We start from the raw sequence: 19116 nt of genomic DNA on the forward strand, positions 1-19116 counted from the left end.
TTTTCTAGTGATCTCCAGAATAATATATTTTTTTCTAGTGATCTCCAGAATAATATATTTTTTCCTAGTGATCTCCAGAATAATATTTTTTTTCCTACTGATCTCCAGAATATTATTTTTTTTCTAGTAATCTCCAGAATATTATTTTTTTTTTTTAGTGCTATAATATTTTTTTTTTTTTTTAGTGATCTCCAGAACAATATTTTTTTTTTTAGTGATCTCCAGAATAATATTTTTTTTTCTAGTGATCTCCAGAATAATTCCCACAAGGGACTCTTCTCATTTAATGTAAGTACCGCCCCTTCTGCAGATTTACTTTTTCTTTATTTATCTAAACTTACCCATTAATGCAGGAAAAAAAAAAAAAGAGCACAGATGTGGTAGATGAATTTGTTTCCTTTATTTTCACTCGGTGATCCCACCAGTAACACACTTCCTGTCCCAGGGTGTGGAGGTGGAGCAGCGTTGTCACCCTAAGACCAGACTACAGAACACCCCCCTCCTCCTCTTCATTTTTATAACATAGGGAGATAAGAGTGATAAGAGTGGAGCACAGGAACAAAACAAGATTTCTGGCGGGATCAACGGGTATTTTTTCCCACTGACTGAACAGTTATAACGAATTGCCCTTCCATGGTGCGTATACAAATGGGAAATTTAATTTGCGTTCGATGAGAGTTGCTTTACGCTTTTTTTTGCGCTGCTCCTCACAGTGACAGTAGTAGGAAATGGCGACAAAGTCCGCGTTTTTTTAAGATCTGTAGGAGAACATCAGATGACGCGAGTCCTCCGTATCTCGGCCCCGCCATATAATCAGCCGCGGACTGGTCAGCGCTCCCGCGATACGATCGGCTGGTCCGCTCAGTACCGGCTCCGGGCTGTGGAGGACTTGAGCACATTTCTCCTTTTCTTTCCCCGTTTCCATCTTCGGAAGCTGAACCTTCAAGTCTCTGCGCCGCGACGCCGCGCTGTGACGTCACCCAGGTAAGCCGCCTTTTAGTTGGGCGCTTCGTCTTCGTAAGCGATGGCGATTCCTCGGCGTCCCTCTACAGCTTTCACCACGGGGGTCTGACCCAGAGACTTGTCCAATCCCTGCCAACTCCGGGAGGACAGGAACGAGGCTGGGAGGGGGAGGGGAAACACAAATAAAATGGACCTTTCATTATCAAGTCACATGATCATTGAATAAAAAATAAAAAAAGTAAATCTTTCTTGGCAATTAAAACATTTTCATTACAAACTCATTTTATGTGACTTAAACCCTTCTCAGCCGAGATCAATGGTGTCCAACTTGTGGCCCCAGGGCCACATGCGGCCCTTTGGCATGTGATGTGCGGCCCTCAGCGGTCTGTAGTGGGAACATGGATTAGGAGAATAACATTGATCCCTATGAGCCGCATGTAACATCTTCCCAGCTTCATATGATCTTCTGCAGCATCTCCCCCACCAACAATGTATCCTTTCCTCACTCTCTCATTTTACTCAGTAAAAAAAGAGCGCCCCCCTCCCCCCATCCTCTTCTAAAAAAAAAAAAAAACTTTACTCACTTCCTGCCCGGCCTATAGCAAAATGGCGGCTGGGCGGGACTTCTATGAGGGGCGGGACCAATATGACGTCCTCCCGGAACGTGGGCGCAATCTGTCATTGGCGGTGTCCACTGGACATCGCCGATGACCGATCACTGTACCGGCCCGCTGCCAGGACCATGTAATCTCTGTGACCAATCACAGCATATCACGTGAGCGGTTATAAACAACGACTTTCTTACAAGCTATTCATTGTGTACAATTGCGTTGCTAAGCTGTGACTGGTCACACATGGTACAGACAGGGCCAATCACGACCCATCTGTACCACATGATTAGCGGCGGCCAATCACAGTACTCACTGAATTAATCAGTTTCATTCAGTTATAATGGTTGCTTACACCAATGAAATTCACTGATATAAGCAATCGTGTGTAAAAAAAAAAAAAAATTAAAAATAAAAAAAAAATCCTGATCATTTCTCCAGAGTAGTGCAGTGTTACTATTGTAGAAGAAAACAGGAGAACGCCCTCCGGACTTTGTAAGCAGAAGTTAAACGTAGGAAAGTATAGTAAAAAGACAAAAGTTTTATTATAACCCTTTCATGACTAAGCCTATTTTTGAAATTTGGTGTTTACAAGTTAAAATCCGTATTTTTTTTCTAGAAAATTACTTAGAGCCCCCAAACATTATATATATATATTTTAGCAGAGAATCTAGAGAATAAAATGGAGATTGTTGCAATATTTTATATCACATGGCATTTGTGCAGCTGTGTTTTTTGGGAAAAGGGACACTTTCATGAATTTAAAAAAATCCAAACAGTAAAGTTACCCCAATTTTTTTGTATAATGTGAAAGATGATGTTACGCCGAATAAATAGATACCAAACATGTCACCCTTTATAATTGCACGCACTCGTGGAATTGCGAAAAACTACGGTACCTACGAATTTCCATAGGCGACGTTTTAATTTTTTTTTTAACGGTTACCAGGTTAGAGTTACAGAGGAGGTCTAGTGCTAGAATTATTGCTCTCGCTCCAACGATCGCGGCGATACCTCACATGTGTGATTTGAACACCCTTTACATATGCGGGCCAGACTTCCGTATGCGTTTTCTTTGCTGCGCGAGCTCGAGGGGACGGGGGAGCTTTAGAATTTTTTTTTTCTTATGTATTTTATTTAATTATATATCTATAAACTGTGTTTTAAAAAAAAAAAAAAAAAATTTGATGACTTTAAATGCTGTCACAAGGAATGTAAACATCCCCTGTGACAGTAATAGGTGGTGACAGGTACTCTTTATGTAGGGATCGGGGGTCTATAATGAATGTAAACATCCCATGTGACGGTAATAGGTGGTGACAGGTACTCTTTATGTAGGGATCTGGGGTCTATAATGAATGTAAACATCCCCTGTGACAGTAATAGGTGGTGACAGGTACTCTTTATGTAGGGATCGGGGGTCTATAATGAATGTAAACATCCCATGTGACGGTAATAGGTGGTGACAGGTACTCTTTATGTAGGGATCTGGGGTCTATAATGAATGTAAACATCCCCTGTGACAGTAATAGGTGGTGACAGGTACTCTTTATGTAGGGATCGGGGGTCTATAATGAATGTAAACATCCCCTGTGACAGTAATAGGTGGTGACAGGTACTCTTTATGTAGGGATCTGGGGTCTATAATGAATGTAAACATCCCCTGTGACAGTAATAGGTGGTGACAGGTACTCTTTATGTAGGGATCGGGGGTCTATAATGAATGTAAACATCCCATGTGACAGTAATAGGTGGTGACAGGTACTCTTTATGTAGGGATCTGGGGTCTATAATGAATGTAAACATCCCCTGTGACAGTAATAGGTGGTGACAGGTACTCTTTATGTAGGGATCTGGGGTCTATAATGAATGTAAACATCCCCTGTGACAGTAATAGGTGGTGACAGGTACTCTTTATGTAGGGATCGGGGGTCTATAATGAATGTAAACATCCCATGTGACGGTAATAGGTGGTGACAGGTACTCTTTATGTAGGGATCTGGGGTCTATAATGAATGTAAACATCCCCTGTGACAGTAATAGGTGGTGACAGGTACTCTTTATGGAGGGATCGGGGGTCTAAAGGACCCCCCCGATCCCTCCTTTGCACTTCAAAGTATTCAGATCACCGAAAACGGCGACCATACCTTTTTTTTTTTGTAGTCATTCAGACACATGTACAATCATAAAGTGACACTCACTGTGTCGTTTTTTTTAAGCTGCTGCTGTCCGTTTTCAATAAATATTTATAAAAAAAAAAAAATCGATCGTGGCCGTTCCCATCTTGCTTGTGGGCATGTGTGAAGCCCACAAGCATGGATCTCCGGGATCCAGTGAATGCTGAGCTCCCAGCATTCACCGCTATTTCCCGCGCATGCTCAGTGTTTTTTCGGTGAGCAGCGCCGTAACCTTCAGGGTCACCATCACAACGGGCGGGCGGCGGTGTCGAAATGCCGCAAGAACTCACGTCAGGCCCCCGCAATGACTCCTGGGAATAAATGACAGGAGCTCCCAGGAGACATTGCAGGAAAAAAGGAAATGGTGTAATACAAGCCGCTGACCCGCCCATATCCACAGAGAACTAAGACAGGAAGCAGAGATGGACATTGAAAAAACACAAAAGGAAAAAAAAAAAATATTATAACTGAATACGTTCATAGAATGTGATTGAGCAAATCATGTAAAATAGGGAGGAGCTCCGCTTTAAGACCATGTTGTGGATATGATAAAATGTAGCCAGATTTTGTGAGTATGCTTAATCTTGTCTAATAATTACATCTATGCCATGTTGTATCGATCACTCATTTTTTTGATGTTGCTCTGTATATTATGTATTCACACCAACTTATAGTGACATGTTACTTTTATACCATCAGAAAATACAGTCTGCTTTGATCACTCCCTGAAGAAGGAATTTATTACATTCCGAAACATGTCGGGATCCTTCATGTAATTGTCATGTGGTTTGGCCTCTTACTACAAGACCAACCGTATACTCAAGACACCAGCTCTGTATTGTCTATTTATGGCTACAAATCTCGGTTTTTAACGCTGTTGTGTGCTGTCTATACTATCATTTTATATATTATAATAAAAAAAATTTTTACTATATTTTCCTGCTCTTGTGTCTTGTTTCCTGCTCTGTGGTTTGACTACTGCTTGCAAAGTCCAGAGGGCGTTCTCCTGTTTTCTTCTTCTCTATATTTGGGATGTGGCAGTAAGTCTCCAGCCTCCTTACAACCAGCTAGCTTCTTTGCCATATAGTGTTACTATTGTAGGGAGTGCTCTGGTCACCATAAAAAAAAAAATGGTAATTTTTTTTTGAAAAATGAAAGAAAAATTTATATATATATATATATATAAATATATATAAATAATGTATCTATTTTTTTCTTTTCTTTCACATATATATATATTTTTTTTCTATATATATATATATTTTTTAAACATATACTGTCATCTGTGTTCCTGATCACCAGTTAAATGATGACGCTGCACTGGTGACAGTATGTGAAGAAAAAATTTTTGTGTGTAAACAACAATTTCTTCATTTTCTAAAAAATTGTGACCAAAAATTACTACTTCAAAAAAACTCGCCATGCCTCTTTCTAAATACCCCGGCCTGTCTACTTTCCAAAAAGGGGGTTATTTGGGGGGTATTTGTACTGTCCTAGGCATTTTCGGGCCTCAAGAAATGAGATCGGCCGTCAGTACATCAGGATTGATTTTCAGATATATATATCATAGTTTGTGGACTCTATAACTTTCCTACAGACTAAATAATATACACTGATTTGGGGGCTCTATTTTCACCAGAGAAATGTAGCCGGATACATTTTGTCCTAAATTTACACAGAAAGATGATTCATTTGCAAAATGTTATAACAAAAACAAAAACACTTTTTTTTCCTTTTTCATTTTTTTATCTTTTTGTTTGCTTAGCAAAAAAAAAAAAAAAAAAAAAACAGTGGTGGTTAAATACCACTAAGAGAAAGCTCTATTTGTGTGAAAAAAAATGATAAAAATGTCATATGAGTACAGTGTTGTATGACCGCACAATTGTCATTCAAAGTGTGACAGCGCTAAAAGCTGAAATTGGCCTGGGCAGGAGGGGGGGGGGCTAGGGCTTCGCTGTCCGCCACCTGCTCCTTCGCCTCCTCCAACGTGTTTAATCCTGATTAAGCCCCTTCTGGGGTGAAAACTCATGGAATAGAGGAGCAGGGTCTGGTGGATGGCAAAGCTCCTCTTGGGGAGAAACACTGGAGGAGGAGAAAGAGGAGGCGGCTCTGGTGGATGCATGGAATAGAGGAGGAGCAGAGTTTGGTGGATGGTAAAGCCTCTCTTGGGGAGAAACACTGGAGGAGGAGGCTCTGGTGGATGCATGGAATAGAGGAGGAGCAGAGTCTGGTGGATGGTGAAGCCTCTCTTGGGGAGAAACACTGGAGGAGGAGGAGGCTCTGGTGGATGCATGGAATAGAGGAGGAGCAGAGTCTGGTGGATGGTGAAGCCTCTCTTGGGGAGAAACACACTGGAGGAGGAGGAGGCTCTGGTGGACACATGGAATAGAGGAGGAGCAGAGTCTGGTGGATGGTGAAGCCTCTCTTGGGGAGAAACACTGGAGGAGGAGGAGGCCCTGGTGGATGCATGGAATAGAGGAGCAGCAGAGTCTGGTGGATGGTGAAGCCTCTCTTGGGGAGAAACACTGGAGGAGGAGGAGGCTCTGGTGGATGCATGGAATAGAGGAGGAGCAGAGTCTGGTGGATGGTGAAGCCTCTCTTGGGGAGAAACACTGGAGGAGGAGGAGGCTCTGGTGGATGCATGGAATAGAGGAGGAGCAGAGTCTGGTGGATGGTGAAGCCTCTCTTGGGGAGAAACACTGGAGGAGGAGGAGGAGGCTCTGGTGGATGCATGGAATAGAGGAGGAGCAGAGTCTGGTGGATGGTGAAGCCTCTCTTGGGGAGAAACACTGGAGGAGGAGGAGGAGGCCCTGGTGGATGCATGGAATAGAGGAGCAGCAGAGTCTGGTGGATGGTGAAGCCTCTCTTGGGGAGAAACACTGGAGGAGGAGGAGGCTCTGGTGGATGCATGGAATAGAGGAGGAGCAGAGTCTGGTGGATGGTAAAGGCTCTCTTGGGGTGAAACACTGGAGGAGGAGGAGGCTCTGGTGGATGCATTGAATAAAGGAGGAGCAGAGTCTGGTGGATGGGAGGAGGCTCTGGTGGATAGCATTATTTGTACGAATAGTTTCTTATTTTTAAGTTTATTAAAAAAAGAAAAGAAAGGATTTGGTGGTGGTGCACAGGGTAAAATGTAGGGGTGCTGGGGGTGAGCTGCTCCTCCTCCCCCCCCAGGGCCAACAATGTTGGCATCAGAAAGAGGAGATGCCAGGGGGCACAATGCTGAGTCAGCAGGGTCGCACAGTGCCCTGTCCCTATCCCCTGCATGGTTCAGGGCTGAGCAGAACGCATGCTGGCTGCCAGCACCATGGAAATAGATGAAGTTGATCTCCAGGGTGAGCATTCAGAAGAGGATGGAAGACCTGCTTCAGCTTAGACCTGCTCTGCCCCCCCACGTCCTCCGCCATGATGCTGCAGCCACAGTGAAGATTTGAAGGTAGGACTCTAATCGTGAAGGGGAGGGGGCAAAGGACTCTGTTGCTAAGGGGTGAAGGGGGGACGGACTCTGGGGTATGCTACTTGACTTACTACTGCACCCCCAGATCAGACAGACTGGATCCGGCCCTGGTGGTGCAGCTTCTTTAACTATCACTCTGTCTAGTGTGTTGGATTTTTTGTTCACTTGCTGATTAGTGAAGGGACCCCTTTACTTTATTTGGCACCGCCATCTAAATTCCTCCTCTGCCTAGAGCGCCAGAGACCCAGTAACGGAACCTCCAGAGCCTGCGCTGTCAGGAATTGCAACATTTCATCTAAGAAAACAGATACATAACGGATCCCTTACCGGCCGGCCCCAGCTCTGCCAGGGTGGTCTCCGCGTTCCTCTGTGCCAGGGCCGTCCCCATCGCCTTCTCTCCAGAGGTCTCTGTGGCCGAAAAGCAAACGGATCTCAAGTTACCGGTGATCAGAGAGACGTCGGTTCTGTCCGCGTCCTCGGGGTCAATATCAGGGAACGGAACGTGTGATGATCCACCTGCAACATGAATCCACAAATGTTACGGCATGTTACGCCACCATGTCAGACAGCTTTTGGTTCTCTGCAGTGGACTGTGGGGGCGCTGAGGAGTGTCCTCGTAGTCCACTGACACGTCCTCCAGCTTGCCAACACAAAGCCCATATGGATGTATCCGCAAGAAAGCTGGAGGACGCGTCTGCAGGAGCCCAACATTGCTCCCACAATCCATCGATCGTGGTTGCAATGCTCTGTGCAATAAATAATAAATGCGCATTTTTCTGCTGGCAAAAATATGTATATTATTTCTTACAAAAAGGGGAACTGATCCTTTAAAAAAGTCACCAGTAAGATTATCTGAAATCCATCAGTAATGCCTTCCCATAATGCCAGCAATCACACACACAGAACGAGCCAACAATGCAAGGCAATAGGATACTGTGCACTGTGATGTCATCCCAACATGATTCAGGCCCGGGTGCTGGAGGCGAGAGCACAGTGCGGTGATGGCCATCAATACTGCAATAAGCAGGCTAAAGGTGAAGCTAGAGGATCATACAGAAGGTAGAAGAGCTTACAATCTATTAGGGTATAAGGGAGGAAAAAGGAGGTAGAAGAGCTATTAGGGTATAAGACAGGATACATGGGGTAGAATAGCTTAGATTCTATAAGGACAGAAGAGGAGGATACAGAAGGTAGACGAGCTTACAATCGATTAAAGTATAAGGAGGGGTAAAGAAAGCAGAAGAGCTTACAATCTATTGAAGTGATTGTAAAGTCTTGTTTTTTTTCCTCTAGAAACCAGTTATACTTACCTGCTCTGTTGCAGTGGATTTGCAGAGAGCAGCCCGGATCTTCCTCTTTTCGGGTCCTCCCCTCCGAGTCAGAGGCGTAACTAGAATCTTCAGGGGTGGTGCAAGAAACCATGAAGAGCCCCCAGCAGGGGCATTGCTTGGTCTACAAAAGATCTGGGGCTAGAGCCCATAGCAGCGAAGTAAAGAAAGTCATACGTTTGGGCGAGCATACACATGTATATAATATACATGTGTGTGTGTATGTATTATATTTATATATATATATATATATATATATATATATATATATATATATATATATATATATATATATATATATATATATATATATATATATACACACACACACGTTATATATAAAATATACTTACATATCTGAGTGCGGATCCCCCCTGACATCAGGGTCCCCAGAGAGCCCCCCTTACATCAGTGTCCCTAGAGAGCCCCCCCCCCCCCCATCAGGGTCCCCAGAGATCCCCCCTTACATCAGGGTCCCCAGAGAGCCTCCCCTTTACATCAGGGTCCCCAGAGAGCCCCCCACTTACATCAGGATCCCCAGAGATCCCTTCCTTACATCAGGGTCCCCAGAGAGCCTCCCTTACATCAGAGTTACCAGAGAGCCCCTCCTTACATCAGGGTCCCCAGAAAGCCCTCCCCCCTTTTACATCAGGGTCCCCAGAGAGCCTCCCCTTTACATCAGGGTCTCCCACAGAGCCTCCCCTTTACATCAGCGTCTCCCACAGAGCCTCCCCTTTACATCAGCGTCTCCCACAGAGCCTCCCCTTTACATCGGGGTCCTCAGAGAGCCCCCCCCTTACATCAGGGTCCCCAGAGAGCCCCCCCTTACATCAGGGTCCCCAAAGAGCCCCCCCTTACATCAGGGTCCCCAGAGAGCCCCCCCTTACATCAGGGTCCCCAGAGAGCCCCCCCTTACATCAGGGTCCCCAGAGAGCCCCCCCTTACATCAGGGTCCCCAGAGAGCCCCCCCTTACATCAGGGTCCCCAGAGAGCCCCCCCTTACATCAGGGTCCCCAGAGAGCCCCCTTTACATCAGGGTCCCCAGAGAGCCCCCCTTACATCAGGGTCCCCAGAGAGCCCCCCCTTACATCAGGGTCCCCAGAGAGCCCCCCCTTACATTAGGGTCCCCAGAGAGCCCCCCCTTACATCAGGGTCCCCAGAGAGCCCCCCCTTACATCAGGGTCCCCAGAGATCCCCTCCTTACATCAGAATCCCCAGAGAGCCCCCCCTTTACATCAGGGTCCCAAGAGAGCCCCTCCTTACATCAGGGTCCCCAGAGATCCCTTCCTTACATCAGGCTTCCCAGAGAGCCCCCACCCCTTTACATCAGGGTCCCAAGAGAGCCCTTCCTTACATTAGGGTCCCCAGAGAGCCCCCCTTACATCAGGGTCCCCAGAGAGCCCCCCCTTTACATCAGGGTCCCTAGAGATCCCTCCTTACATCAGGGTCCCTAGAGAGCTCCCCCTTACATCAGGGTCCCCAAGAGAGCTCCCCCCTTACATCAGGGTCCCCAGAGAGACCCCCCCTACATCAAGGTCCCCAGAGGGCCCCCCTTGCTTTAGATTCCCCAGACAGCCGCCCCACCCCTTCCAGAGGTTCTCCTGTACCTGGCTGGTCTACGCTGTGCACCTCCAGCCCCCAACACAACTCTGTACCCCCCACTTGGAGTGAGGCGGAGATCGGCAGCTCTATGGTGTCCGTGGGCGGCGGGGTCTCCTTGGGGCTAGTCGTTCACTTCCCCGAGTGTATACAGTGGAGAGGGGAGGGGCCTCTGACCCGGGCATGTATCAGCAACAGTGTACAAGCAGAGCGACTCACTTGTAAACTGAAGAGTGAATCGGATACATGCCCGGGTCAGAGGCCCCTCCCCTCTCCACTGTATACACTCGAGGAAGAGAACTACTAGCCCCAGGGAGACCCCGCCGCCCACGGACACCATAGAGCTGCCGATCGCCCCCTCCCACCTTCCCCAATGCATACTAAACTGACAGCCAGAGGTGCAGGGGGGGGGAGATGCCGGGTCTTGGGGTCCCCCCCACAGTAGCAGAACGCAAGGGCCCAGTCGCAAGTGCGACTGCTGCGACCCTGATAGTTCAACCACTTCTCCGAGTCACAGCTCCCTGTGTCCATTCAGACACGGAGCCCCGGCTCGGCCTGCCCCACCCCTCTCTCTCCCGATTGGTTAACTGACTATGATTGACAGCAGCAGGAACCAATGGCGCAGCTGCTGTGTCTAAGCCAATCAGGAGGGAGAGCCCCGGACAGCCAAGACACTCGTGGACATCGCTGGACAGAGATGGGGCTCAGGTAAGTGTTAGGGGGGGCCGCACACAGAAGGCTTTTTATCCTAATGCATAGAATGCACTTTCTGACTTTACAACCACTTTAAGGTATATAAGGGAGGATACAGAAGGTAGAAGAGCTTACAATCTATTAGGGAATATATGAAAGGATATAGATGGCAGAAGAGCTTACAATCATTTAAGGTAGAAGAGAGGATACATAGGGTGAAAGAGCTTACAGTCTATCAGGGCGTAAGGGATGATATAGAAGGTAGAAGATCTTACAGTCTATTAGTGTATAAGGGAAGATCGAGAAGGTAGAAGAGCTTACAATCTATTAGAGTAAAAGGCAGAATAGAGGAGGTGGAAGATCTTACAGTTTATTAGGGTATAAGGGAAGGTGTAGAAGGTGGAAGAGCTTAAAATCTAACTCAATCATTTGGAGGGGGGTTCACATACTTTTGGCCATTTCAGCTCTATACTGTATTTAGATGCTGTTAACATAAGAAGGATGATGGCTAAAGCGCATTGTCCCACAGCAACTAATCAAAACTGAGCTTCTGCTGTGCTGACTGCAGGAAACTGAAATCTGACTGGTTTCCTTAGCATGTAGCCCACCATTGCCCCTTACTATAGTTTACTAAATAAACTCACCAGATCAGTATAAGTAACCCCCCCCCCCGCCCAAGAGGCCACAAAATACCTGGAAGCAGCTCTCGGAATTCGGTGACACAGCAGCCGCCCCACTCCCGCGCCGGGTTACAGGCCACCTCCATCTCCTCCGGAGTCACTATGGGCCGGTAGAAATCGCTGGAGTCCAGCAAGGAGTTCTCTGCACAGGCCACCAACACAAAGATGTCCACCTCCAGGAAGTTGCCCAGCTTGGCCGGGTTCAGCTTCCCCATAGACAGCATGTAACTCTTCTTACCGGCTCGGCGGATGACGTCCTTCAGGTGGGCCAGAGCCGACAGATAGTCTGACACACCCAGAGTGCCCACCAGAATGCCGACCACCTGAGCGTCCCTGGCCTTCTCTATCAGGTAGAAGCGCTTCATCAGGGCGCGGTTGACGTTCAGTCCGTCCTTCCTGCCCTCCCCGGTCTCGGGGTTGAAGCTGAAAAAGGGGCACCGCGGCCAGGTCAGCAGGAGGTTGCTGAGCGTTGGACCTTCTCCTCCGACGTAAAATAAGCTGTAGGCATCTGGCCAGAGGGTCAGATCAGGAGAGAAGCTCCGGCCAAACCTGCGGACCTCACCAGAAGGAACATCGGTGACCCAGGAGAGCTTCGTGGCTACTACACGGGGGTACGTCCGGGCAAGGCGTGTTTCCAATTCACCTGCAGAGCAAAGATGAACAAAGTGCAGGAAGTAGAGTCATCAGAGGAGAGACTTCACATCATCAATTCCACGTCATAGACCAACAGAAATATGTCACCAACATAGGCCCCAGCACTGTACAAGGATATACAAGGTGGAAGAGCTGACGCTCTATCGGGGTATAAGAGAGGATACAGAAGGTAAAAGAGCTTACACTCTATTAGGGTTTATCTGTGAGGATACAGAAGGTAGAAGAGCTTACAGTCTATTGGGGGGTAAGGGAGGCTATAGAAGGTGAAAAGGTGTACAAATAGAGTATAACAAAAGGAGGCATAAGAGATTACAATTTATTATGGTATACGGGAGGATACAGAAGGTAGAAGAGCTTACAATCTATTAGGGTATAAGGGAGGATACAAAAGGTAGAAGAGCTTACAATCTATTGGGGTTTATCTGTGAGGATACAGAGGGTAGAAGAGCTTACAATCTATTAGGGGGTAAGGGAGGATATAGATGGTGAAAAAGTGTACAAATAGAGTATAACAAAGGAGGCAGAAGAGCTTACAATCTAATGGGGTATAATCTATTACGGTATAAAGGGAGGATACAGAAGGTGGAAAAGCTTACAATCTATTAGGGGGTAAGGGAGGATTATAAAGGGTGAAAAAGTGTACAAAGAGTATAACAAAGGAGGCAGAAGAGCTTACAATCTATTGAGGTATAAAGAAGGTTACAGAAGGTGGAAGAGATATAGAAGGTAGAAGAGCTGACACTCTATTAGGGTATAAGGGAGGATACAGAAGGTAGATGAGCTTATAATCTATTAGGGAGCATACAGAAGGTAGATGAGCTTACAATCTATTAGGGAGCATACAGAAGGTAGATGAGCTTACAATCTATTAGGGAGCATACAGAAGGTAGATGAGCTTACAATCTATTAGGGTAAATAAATGGAAGGATACAGAAAGTGGAAGTGTATAAATAGAGTATAATGAAGGAGGCAGAAAAGCTTACAATCTATTAGGGTATAAGGGAGGATACAGAAGGTAGAAGAGCTTACAATCTATAAGGGTATAAGGGAGGATACAGAAGGTAGATGAGCTTACAATCTATTAGGGTATATATATGGAAGGATACAGAAAGTGGAAGTGTATAAATAGAGTATAATGAAGGAGGCAGAAGAGCTTACAATCTATTAGGCTTTCCACCAGCACCTTACAATCAGGATATTTACCTAAAATATGTTCATAGACCACATCACTGAAGAGCACCACCGGCGTCTGGCGGTCCGGGAAGAGGTTCTGGAAACTCTCTACACACAGGTTTACATCCACCGCTTTACCACCAAATACATACATGACGGGCAGCCGGTTGCTCGGGCTCAGACACGCCCTGCCGTAATGTATCAGGATTTCAGCTCCAACGTGTTCCGCAGCCACCTCATCCACACAGCAACTGCCGGGAGCAACGGACAGGAAATACGGTTATTGCTGGTCATAATCAAGACGTGCAAAACCAACACACGGCCTGGACAGGATAACGGAGATTTCACACCCCCCCCCCCAAAGCTACTGACCTGATGAATGTCCGTACAATCACTGCAGAGAACAGAACTCATCTGAACCAAGACAACTTTTTTCCTGGTGACCTTTATTACCGGGACAATACGTGGTGGAAGACCCAACATTTTACATCTGACACCACTGCGCATGCGCCACTTTTGAAAAACAGAAGCGCTCTGCCTTGACACTGAGAACGATTGTCTGAGCTCTGCTGTGTCCTGGAACCAATCAGGGAGAAGCAAAGGTACACAATATGGGAGTATATCAGGCAGGGTTCAGGGGGTGCCAGCAGAGGCCTTCAAGTGTGCCAGGGAAAGCGGCTCTCAGTGGGGGCACTCAATACGGAGGAGGGGGAGGAGCCAGGACCCCAGAAGAGGATTAGGACCGCTCTGTGTAAAACTCTTGCACAGAGCAGGTAAGCATAATATGTTTGTTATTTAAAAAAAATAAACAACCTTTACAATCACTTTAAAGAAAGGAGCCAAGTCATTGCAATATTTCAGTAAAAAAAAAAAAAAAAAAAACACACTAAAGTGAATTTTAGGGCAAACAATAAACTACCCAAATGTTGGGTAAAATATAAAAGACGAGTTTTTACCGTGTAAATAGATACCCAACATGTCAAACCTTAACTACTTTACACCCACACTATAGCCGAAAGACGGCTACAGGGTGGGCTTAGATTGCCAAGAGGGCGTCCATGTACGTCCTCTCGCACTCCCCCCCCCAGGGCGCAGGCAGCGCGCTCTGTGATCACCGAGTCCTCGGGACTTGGCTGATAAGAGTAAAGGGCCGATCCCGGCTCCATACCACATGACCAGCTGTCAGCCAATGACAGGTGATTACATGATGTAAACAGAAGCCGGTAATTGACTTCCAGCTTGTGTAAATGGGACTTCGGTCCCACACAGTGGCACTCACTGCTGCTAAGCAGTGCCCATCAGTATTGCTAACCAGGTCCCACCAGTTGCCACCTATTAGTGGCAATCAGTGCCAACCAGTGTCATCTTATCAGTGCCTATAGGTACAGCCTATCAGTGAAGCCTCATCAGTGCCCATCAGTGAAGCCTCATCAGTGCCCATCAGTGAAGCCTCATCAGTGCCCATCAGTGAAGCCTCATCAGTGCCCATCAGTGAAGCCTCATCAGTGCCCATCAGTGAAGCCTCATCAGTGCCCATCAGTGAAGCCTCATCAGTGCCCATCAGTGAAGCCTCATCAGTGCCCATCAGTGAAGCCTCATCAGTGCCCATCAGTGAAGCCTCATCAGTGCCCATCAGTGAAGCCTCATCAGTGCCCATCAGTGAAGCCTCATCAGTGCCCATCAGTGAAGCCTCATCAGTGCCCATCAGTGAAGCCTCATCAGTGCCCATCAGTGAAGCCTCATCAGTGCCCATCAGTGAAGCCTCATCAGTGCCCATCAGTGAAGCCTCATCAGTGCCCATCAGTGAAGCCTCATCAGTGCCCATCAGTGAAGCCTCATCAGTGCCCATCAGTGAAGCCTCATCAGTGCCCATCAGTGAAGCCTCATCAGTGCCCATCAGTGAAGCCTCATCAGTGCCCATCAGTGAAGCCTCATCAGTGCCCATCAGTGAAGCCTCATCAGTGCCCATCAGTGAAGCCTCATCAGTGCCCATCAGTGAAGCCTCATCAGTGCCCATCAGTGAAGCCTCATCAGTGCCCATCAGTGAAGCCTCATCAGTGCCCATCAGTGAAGCCTCATCAGTGCCCATCAGTGAAGCCTCATCAGTGCCCATCAGTGAAGCCTCATCAGTGCCCATCAGTGAAGCCTCATCAGTGCCCATCAGTGAAGCCTCATCAGTGCCCATCAGTGAAGCCTCATCAGTGCCCATCAGTGCCCATCAGTGTCGTCTCATCAGTGCCCATCAGTGTCGTCTCATCAGTGCCCATCAGTGTCGTCTCATCAGTGCCCATCAGTGTCGTCTCATCAGTGCCCATCAGTGTCGTCTCATCAGTGCCCATCAGTGTCGTCTCATCAGTGCCCATCAGTGTCGTCTCATCAGTGCCCATCAGTGTCGTCTCATCAGTGCCCATCAGTGTCGTCTCATCAGTGCCCATCAGTGTCGTCTCATCAGTGCCCATCAGTGTCGTCTCATCAGTGCCCATCAGTGTCGTCTCATCAGTGCCCATCAGTGTCGTCTCATCAGTGCCCATCAGTGTCGTCTCATCAGTGCCCATCAGTGTCGTCTCATCAGTGCCGTCTCAACAGTGCCCATCAGTGCCCATCAGTGAAGCCTGAACAGTGCCCATCAATGCCAACTATTAGTGCTGCTTATCAGTGTCACCTACCAGTGCCCATCAGTGTTGCTCTATCAGTGCCTATACATGAAGCCTATCAGTGCACATCCGTGAAGGAGAAATAAAAAATTACCTGTTTGCAAAACTTTTATAACAAACTATAAAAACGGGGGGGGGGGGGGGGTTCAACATTTTCTGCATATTTTGTTTGCTTAGCAAAAAATAAAAACCCCAGTAGTGAATAAACACCACCAAACGAAAGCTCTATTTGTGTGAAAAAAATGATAACAATGCCATATGTGTGCAGTGTAGCATGACCGCGCAATTGTCATTCAAAGTGTGACAGCGCTGAAAGGTGAAAATTGGCCTGGGCCCGGAAGGGGGTAAAAGTGCCCGATAGGCAAGTGGTTAAACTTGCACGCGCCTGTGAAATGGCGACATACTTCAGTGCCCCGTATTTTCTATTGGCGGCGCTTCAAAAGCCCGCTATAGGTCACCGGTTTAGTGTTTCGGAGGAGGTCTGGCGCTAGAATTATTGCTCTCCCAGCGTGTGTTCGAATATGTAACATGTGTATCACCAATCAACATTTTCACGTGTAAGCGCAATCGACGCGCACAGTTATGCTCGTACGTGCGTAAATGTGGGGTCTCAAAGTTTTTTGTTGGGGGGGGGGGGGTTGTGCTTGGGTGTAACTTGGCAGTTGGGGGGGGGGGGTTGTGCTTGGGTGTAACTTGGCAGTTGGGGGGGGGGGCAGTGCTTGGGTGTAACTTGGCAGTTGGGGGGGGGGGCAGTGCTTGGGTGTAACTTGGCAGTTGGGGGGGGGGGGTTGTGCTTGGGTGTAACTTGGCAGTTGGGGGGGGGGCAGTGCTTGGGTGTAACTTGCCAGTTGGGGGGGGGGGCAGTGCTTGGGTGTAACTTGGCAGTTGGGGGGGGGGGGGCAGTGCTTGGGTGTAACTTGGCAGTGAAAGGGATTGAAGGGATCGTTAGAAACGCCAAACTTTCTGCCGTAAATTGTGTTCCCTGCTGCCCACAGTGGTTCCCGGGCACTGCCGTTCCTCCGGGGAGTCTGGCACCACTTTAAGCAGTCAGGATGCCTTCCCACCGAGGAGATGAAGGAACCCCCCCCCCCCCAATCTCCTTGGTGGGAAGGCATCCTGACTGCTTAAAGTGGTGCCAGACTCCCCGGAGGAACAGCAGTGCCCGGGAACCACTGTGGGCAGCAGGGAACACAAGCAGAAGCGATGAAATCCTTGGTGCTTTCCGGCTTCATTCATCACAGAGGAGATGAAGGAACTCCCCCCCCTTCCCCCCCACCATCTCCTCTGTGATGAATGAAGCCGGAAAGCACCAAGGATTTTATCACTTCTGCTTTCAGAGCTGTCATTTCCCGGCTGTGAAACCAATGCCTGCCGTCAGCTGACATCACAGAGTGGCTCCAGAATAGACCCCCAATGTCTCCAGAAAGAGGGTCTGTCACCTGTCCTAAGACATCACAGGGGGACTTCTTCACCCACTTCTGATAGTAATAAAAGTAAATTAAAGTACAGAAAATTGTAAAAAAATAAATGTAAATAAAAATGTAAAAAAAAAAAAAATTTAAAAGCACCCCCCATCCCTCTATGCAAATGCATGCATCAGTGCGGCACACATACAGCATATCATAGAAGAGGACTCCAGGGACAACCTGTGAAGCTCTGGTGACCTCCATGCCCAAGAGGGTTAAGGCAGTGCTGGAAAATAATGGTGGCCACACAAAATATTGACACTTTGGGCCCAATTTGGACATTTTCACTTAGGGGTGTACTGACTTTTGTTGCCAGCGGTTTAGACATTAATGGCTGTGTGTTGAGTTATTTTGAGGGGACAGCAAATTTACACTGTTATACAAGCTGTACACTCACTACTTTACATTGTAGACAAAGTGTCATTTCTTCAGTGTTGTCACATGAAAAGATAGAAGAAAAGATTTACACAAATGTGACTGATGGGGTGTACTTACTTTTGTGATATACTGTACACTATATTACCAAAAGTAATGGTCCCCCTGCCTTTACACACACATGAACTTTAATGACATCCCAGTCTTAGTCCGGAGGGTTCAATATTGAGTTGGCTTTGCCCTTTGCAGCTATAACAGCTTCAACTCTTCTGGGAAGGCCGTCCACAAGGTTTAGGAGGTGCATTTGCAAAGTCAGGCACCGATGTTGGACGAGAAGGCCTGGCTTGCAGTCTCCGCTCTAATTCATTCCAAAAGGTGTTCTATCGGGTTGAGGTCAGGACTCTGTGCAGGCCAGTCAAGTTCCTCCACTCCAAACTCGCTCACCCATGTCTTTATGGACCTTGCCTTGTGCACCGATCCAAATCATTTGGTGGAGGGGGGGATTATGGGGTGTGGGGTGGAGGGGGGATTATGGTGTGGGGGTTGTTTTTCAGGGGTTGGGTTTGGTCCCTTAGTTCCAGTGAGGGGAACTCTAAAGATGTCAGCATACCAAGACATTTTGGACAATTTCATGATCCCAACTTTGTGGGAACAGTTTGGGGATGGCCCCGTAGTCATGTTGGAACAGGAAGAGGTCATCCCCAAACTGTTCCCATAAAGTTGGGATCATGAAATTGTCCAAAATGTCTTGGTATGCTGACGTCTTAACAGTTCCCTTCACTGGAACTAAGGGGCCAAACCCAACCCCTGAAAAACAACCCCAAACCATAATCCCCCCTCCCCCCACACAATAATTTCCCCTCCCCCCCACACCATAATTCCCCCTCCACCAAATGATTTGGACCAGTTCACAAAGCAAGGCCCATAAAGACATGGATGAGTGAGTTTGGGATGGAGGAACTTGACTGGCCTACACAGAGTCCTGACCTCAACCCGATAGAACACCTTTGAGATGAATTAGAGCAGAGACTGCGAGCCAGGCCTTCTCGTCCAACATCAGTGCCTGACCTCACAAATGCTCTTCTGGAAGAATGGTCAAACATTCCCATAGACACACTCCTAAACCTTGTGGACGGCCTTCCCAGAAGAGTTGAAGCTGTTATAGCTGCAAAGGGCGGAGCCAACTCAATATTGAACCCTCCGGACTAAGACTGGGATGTCAGTAAAGTTCATGTGTGTGTAAAGGCAGGCGTCCCAATACTTTTGGTAATATAGTGTATCTAAATGGG

The 19116-nt window shown here is 47.4% G+C and overlaps 1 protein-coding gene across 1 annotated transcript in view; it reads right to left on the reverse strand.

Moving 5' to 3' along the window:
* Positions 1 to 378: 378 nt before the first annotated feature.
* The window catches only part of DPH2 (diphthamide biosynthesis 2), a 31439-nt gene continuing 12701 nt past the window's right edge, over positions 379 to 19116 (reverse strand). The window contains exons 4-7 of the mRNA XM_073593929.1: positions 13363 to 13583; positions 11519 to 12148; positions 7533 to 7721; positions 379 to 1121 (exon numbers count right to left, since the gene is read on the reverse strand). Of these exons, the coding sequence (XP_073450030.1) occupies positions 997 to 1121; positions 7533 to 7721; positions 11519 to 12148; positions 13363 to 13583 (1165 nt within the window). The 3' untranslated portion in view covers positions 379 to 996. The remainder of the gene's footprint in view (positions 1122 to 7532; positions 7722 to 11518; positions 12149 to 13362; positions 13584 to 19116) is intronic.

The sequence above is a fragment of the Aquarana catesbeiana genome, linkage group LG07, assembly GCF_042186555.1.
Source record: "Aquarana catesbeiana isolate 2022-GZ linkage group LG07, ASM4218655v1, whole genome shotgun sequence".
In the NCBI taxonomy this organism is placed as follows: domain Eukaryota; kingdom Metazoa; phylum Chordata; class Amphibia; order Anura; family Ranidae; genus Aquarana; species Aquarana catesbeiana.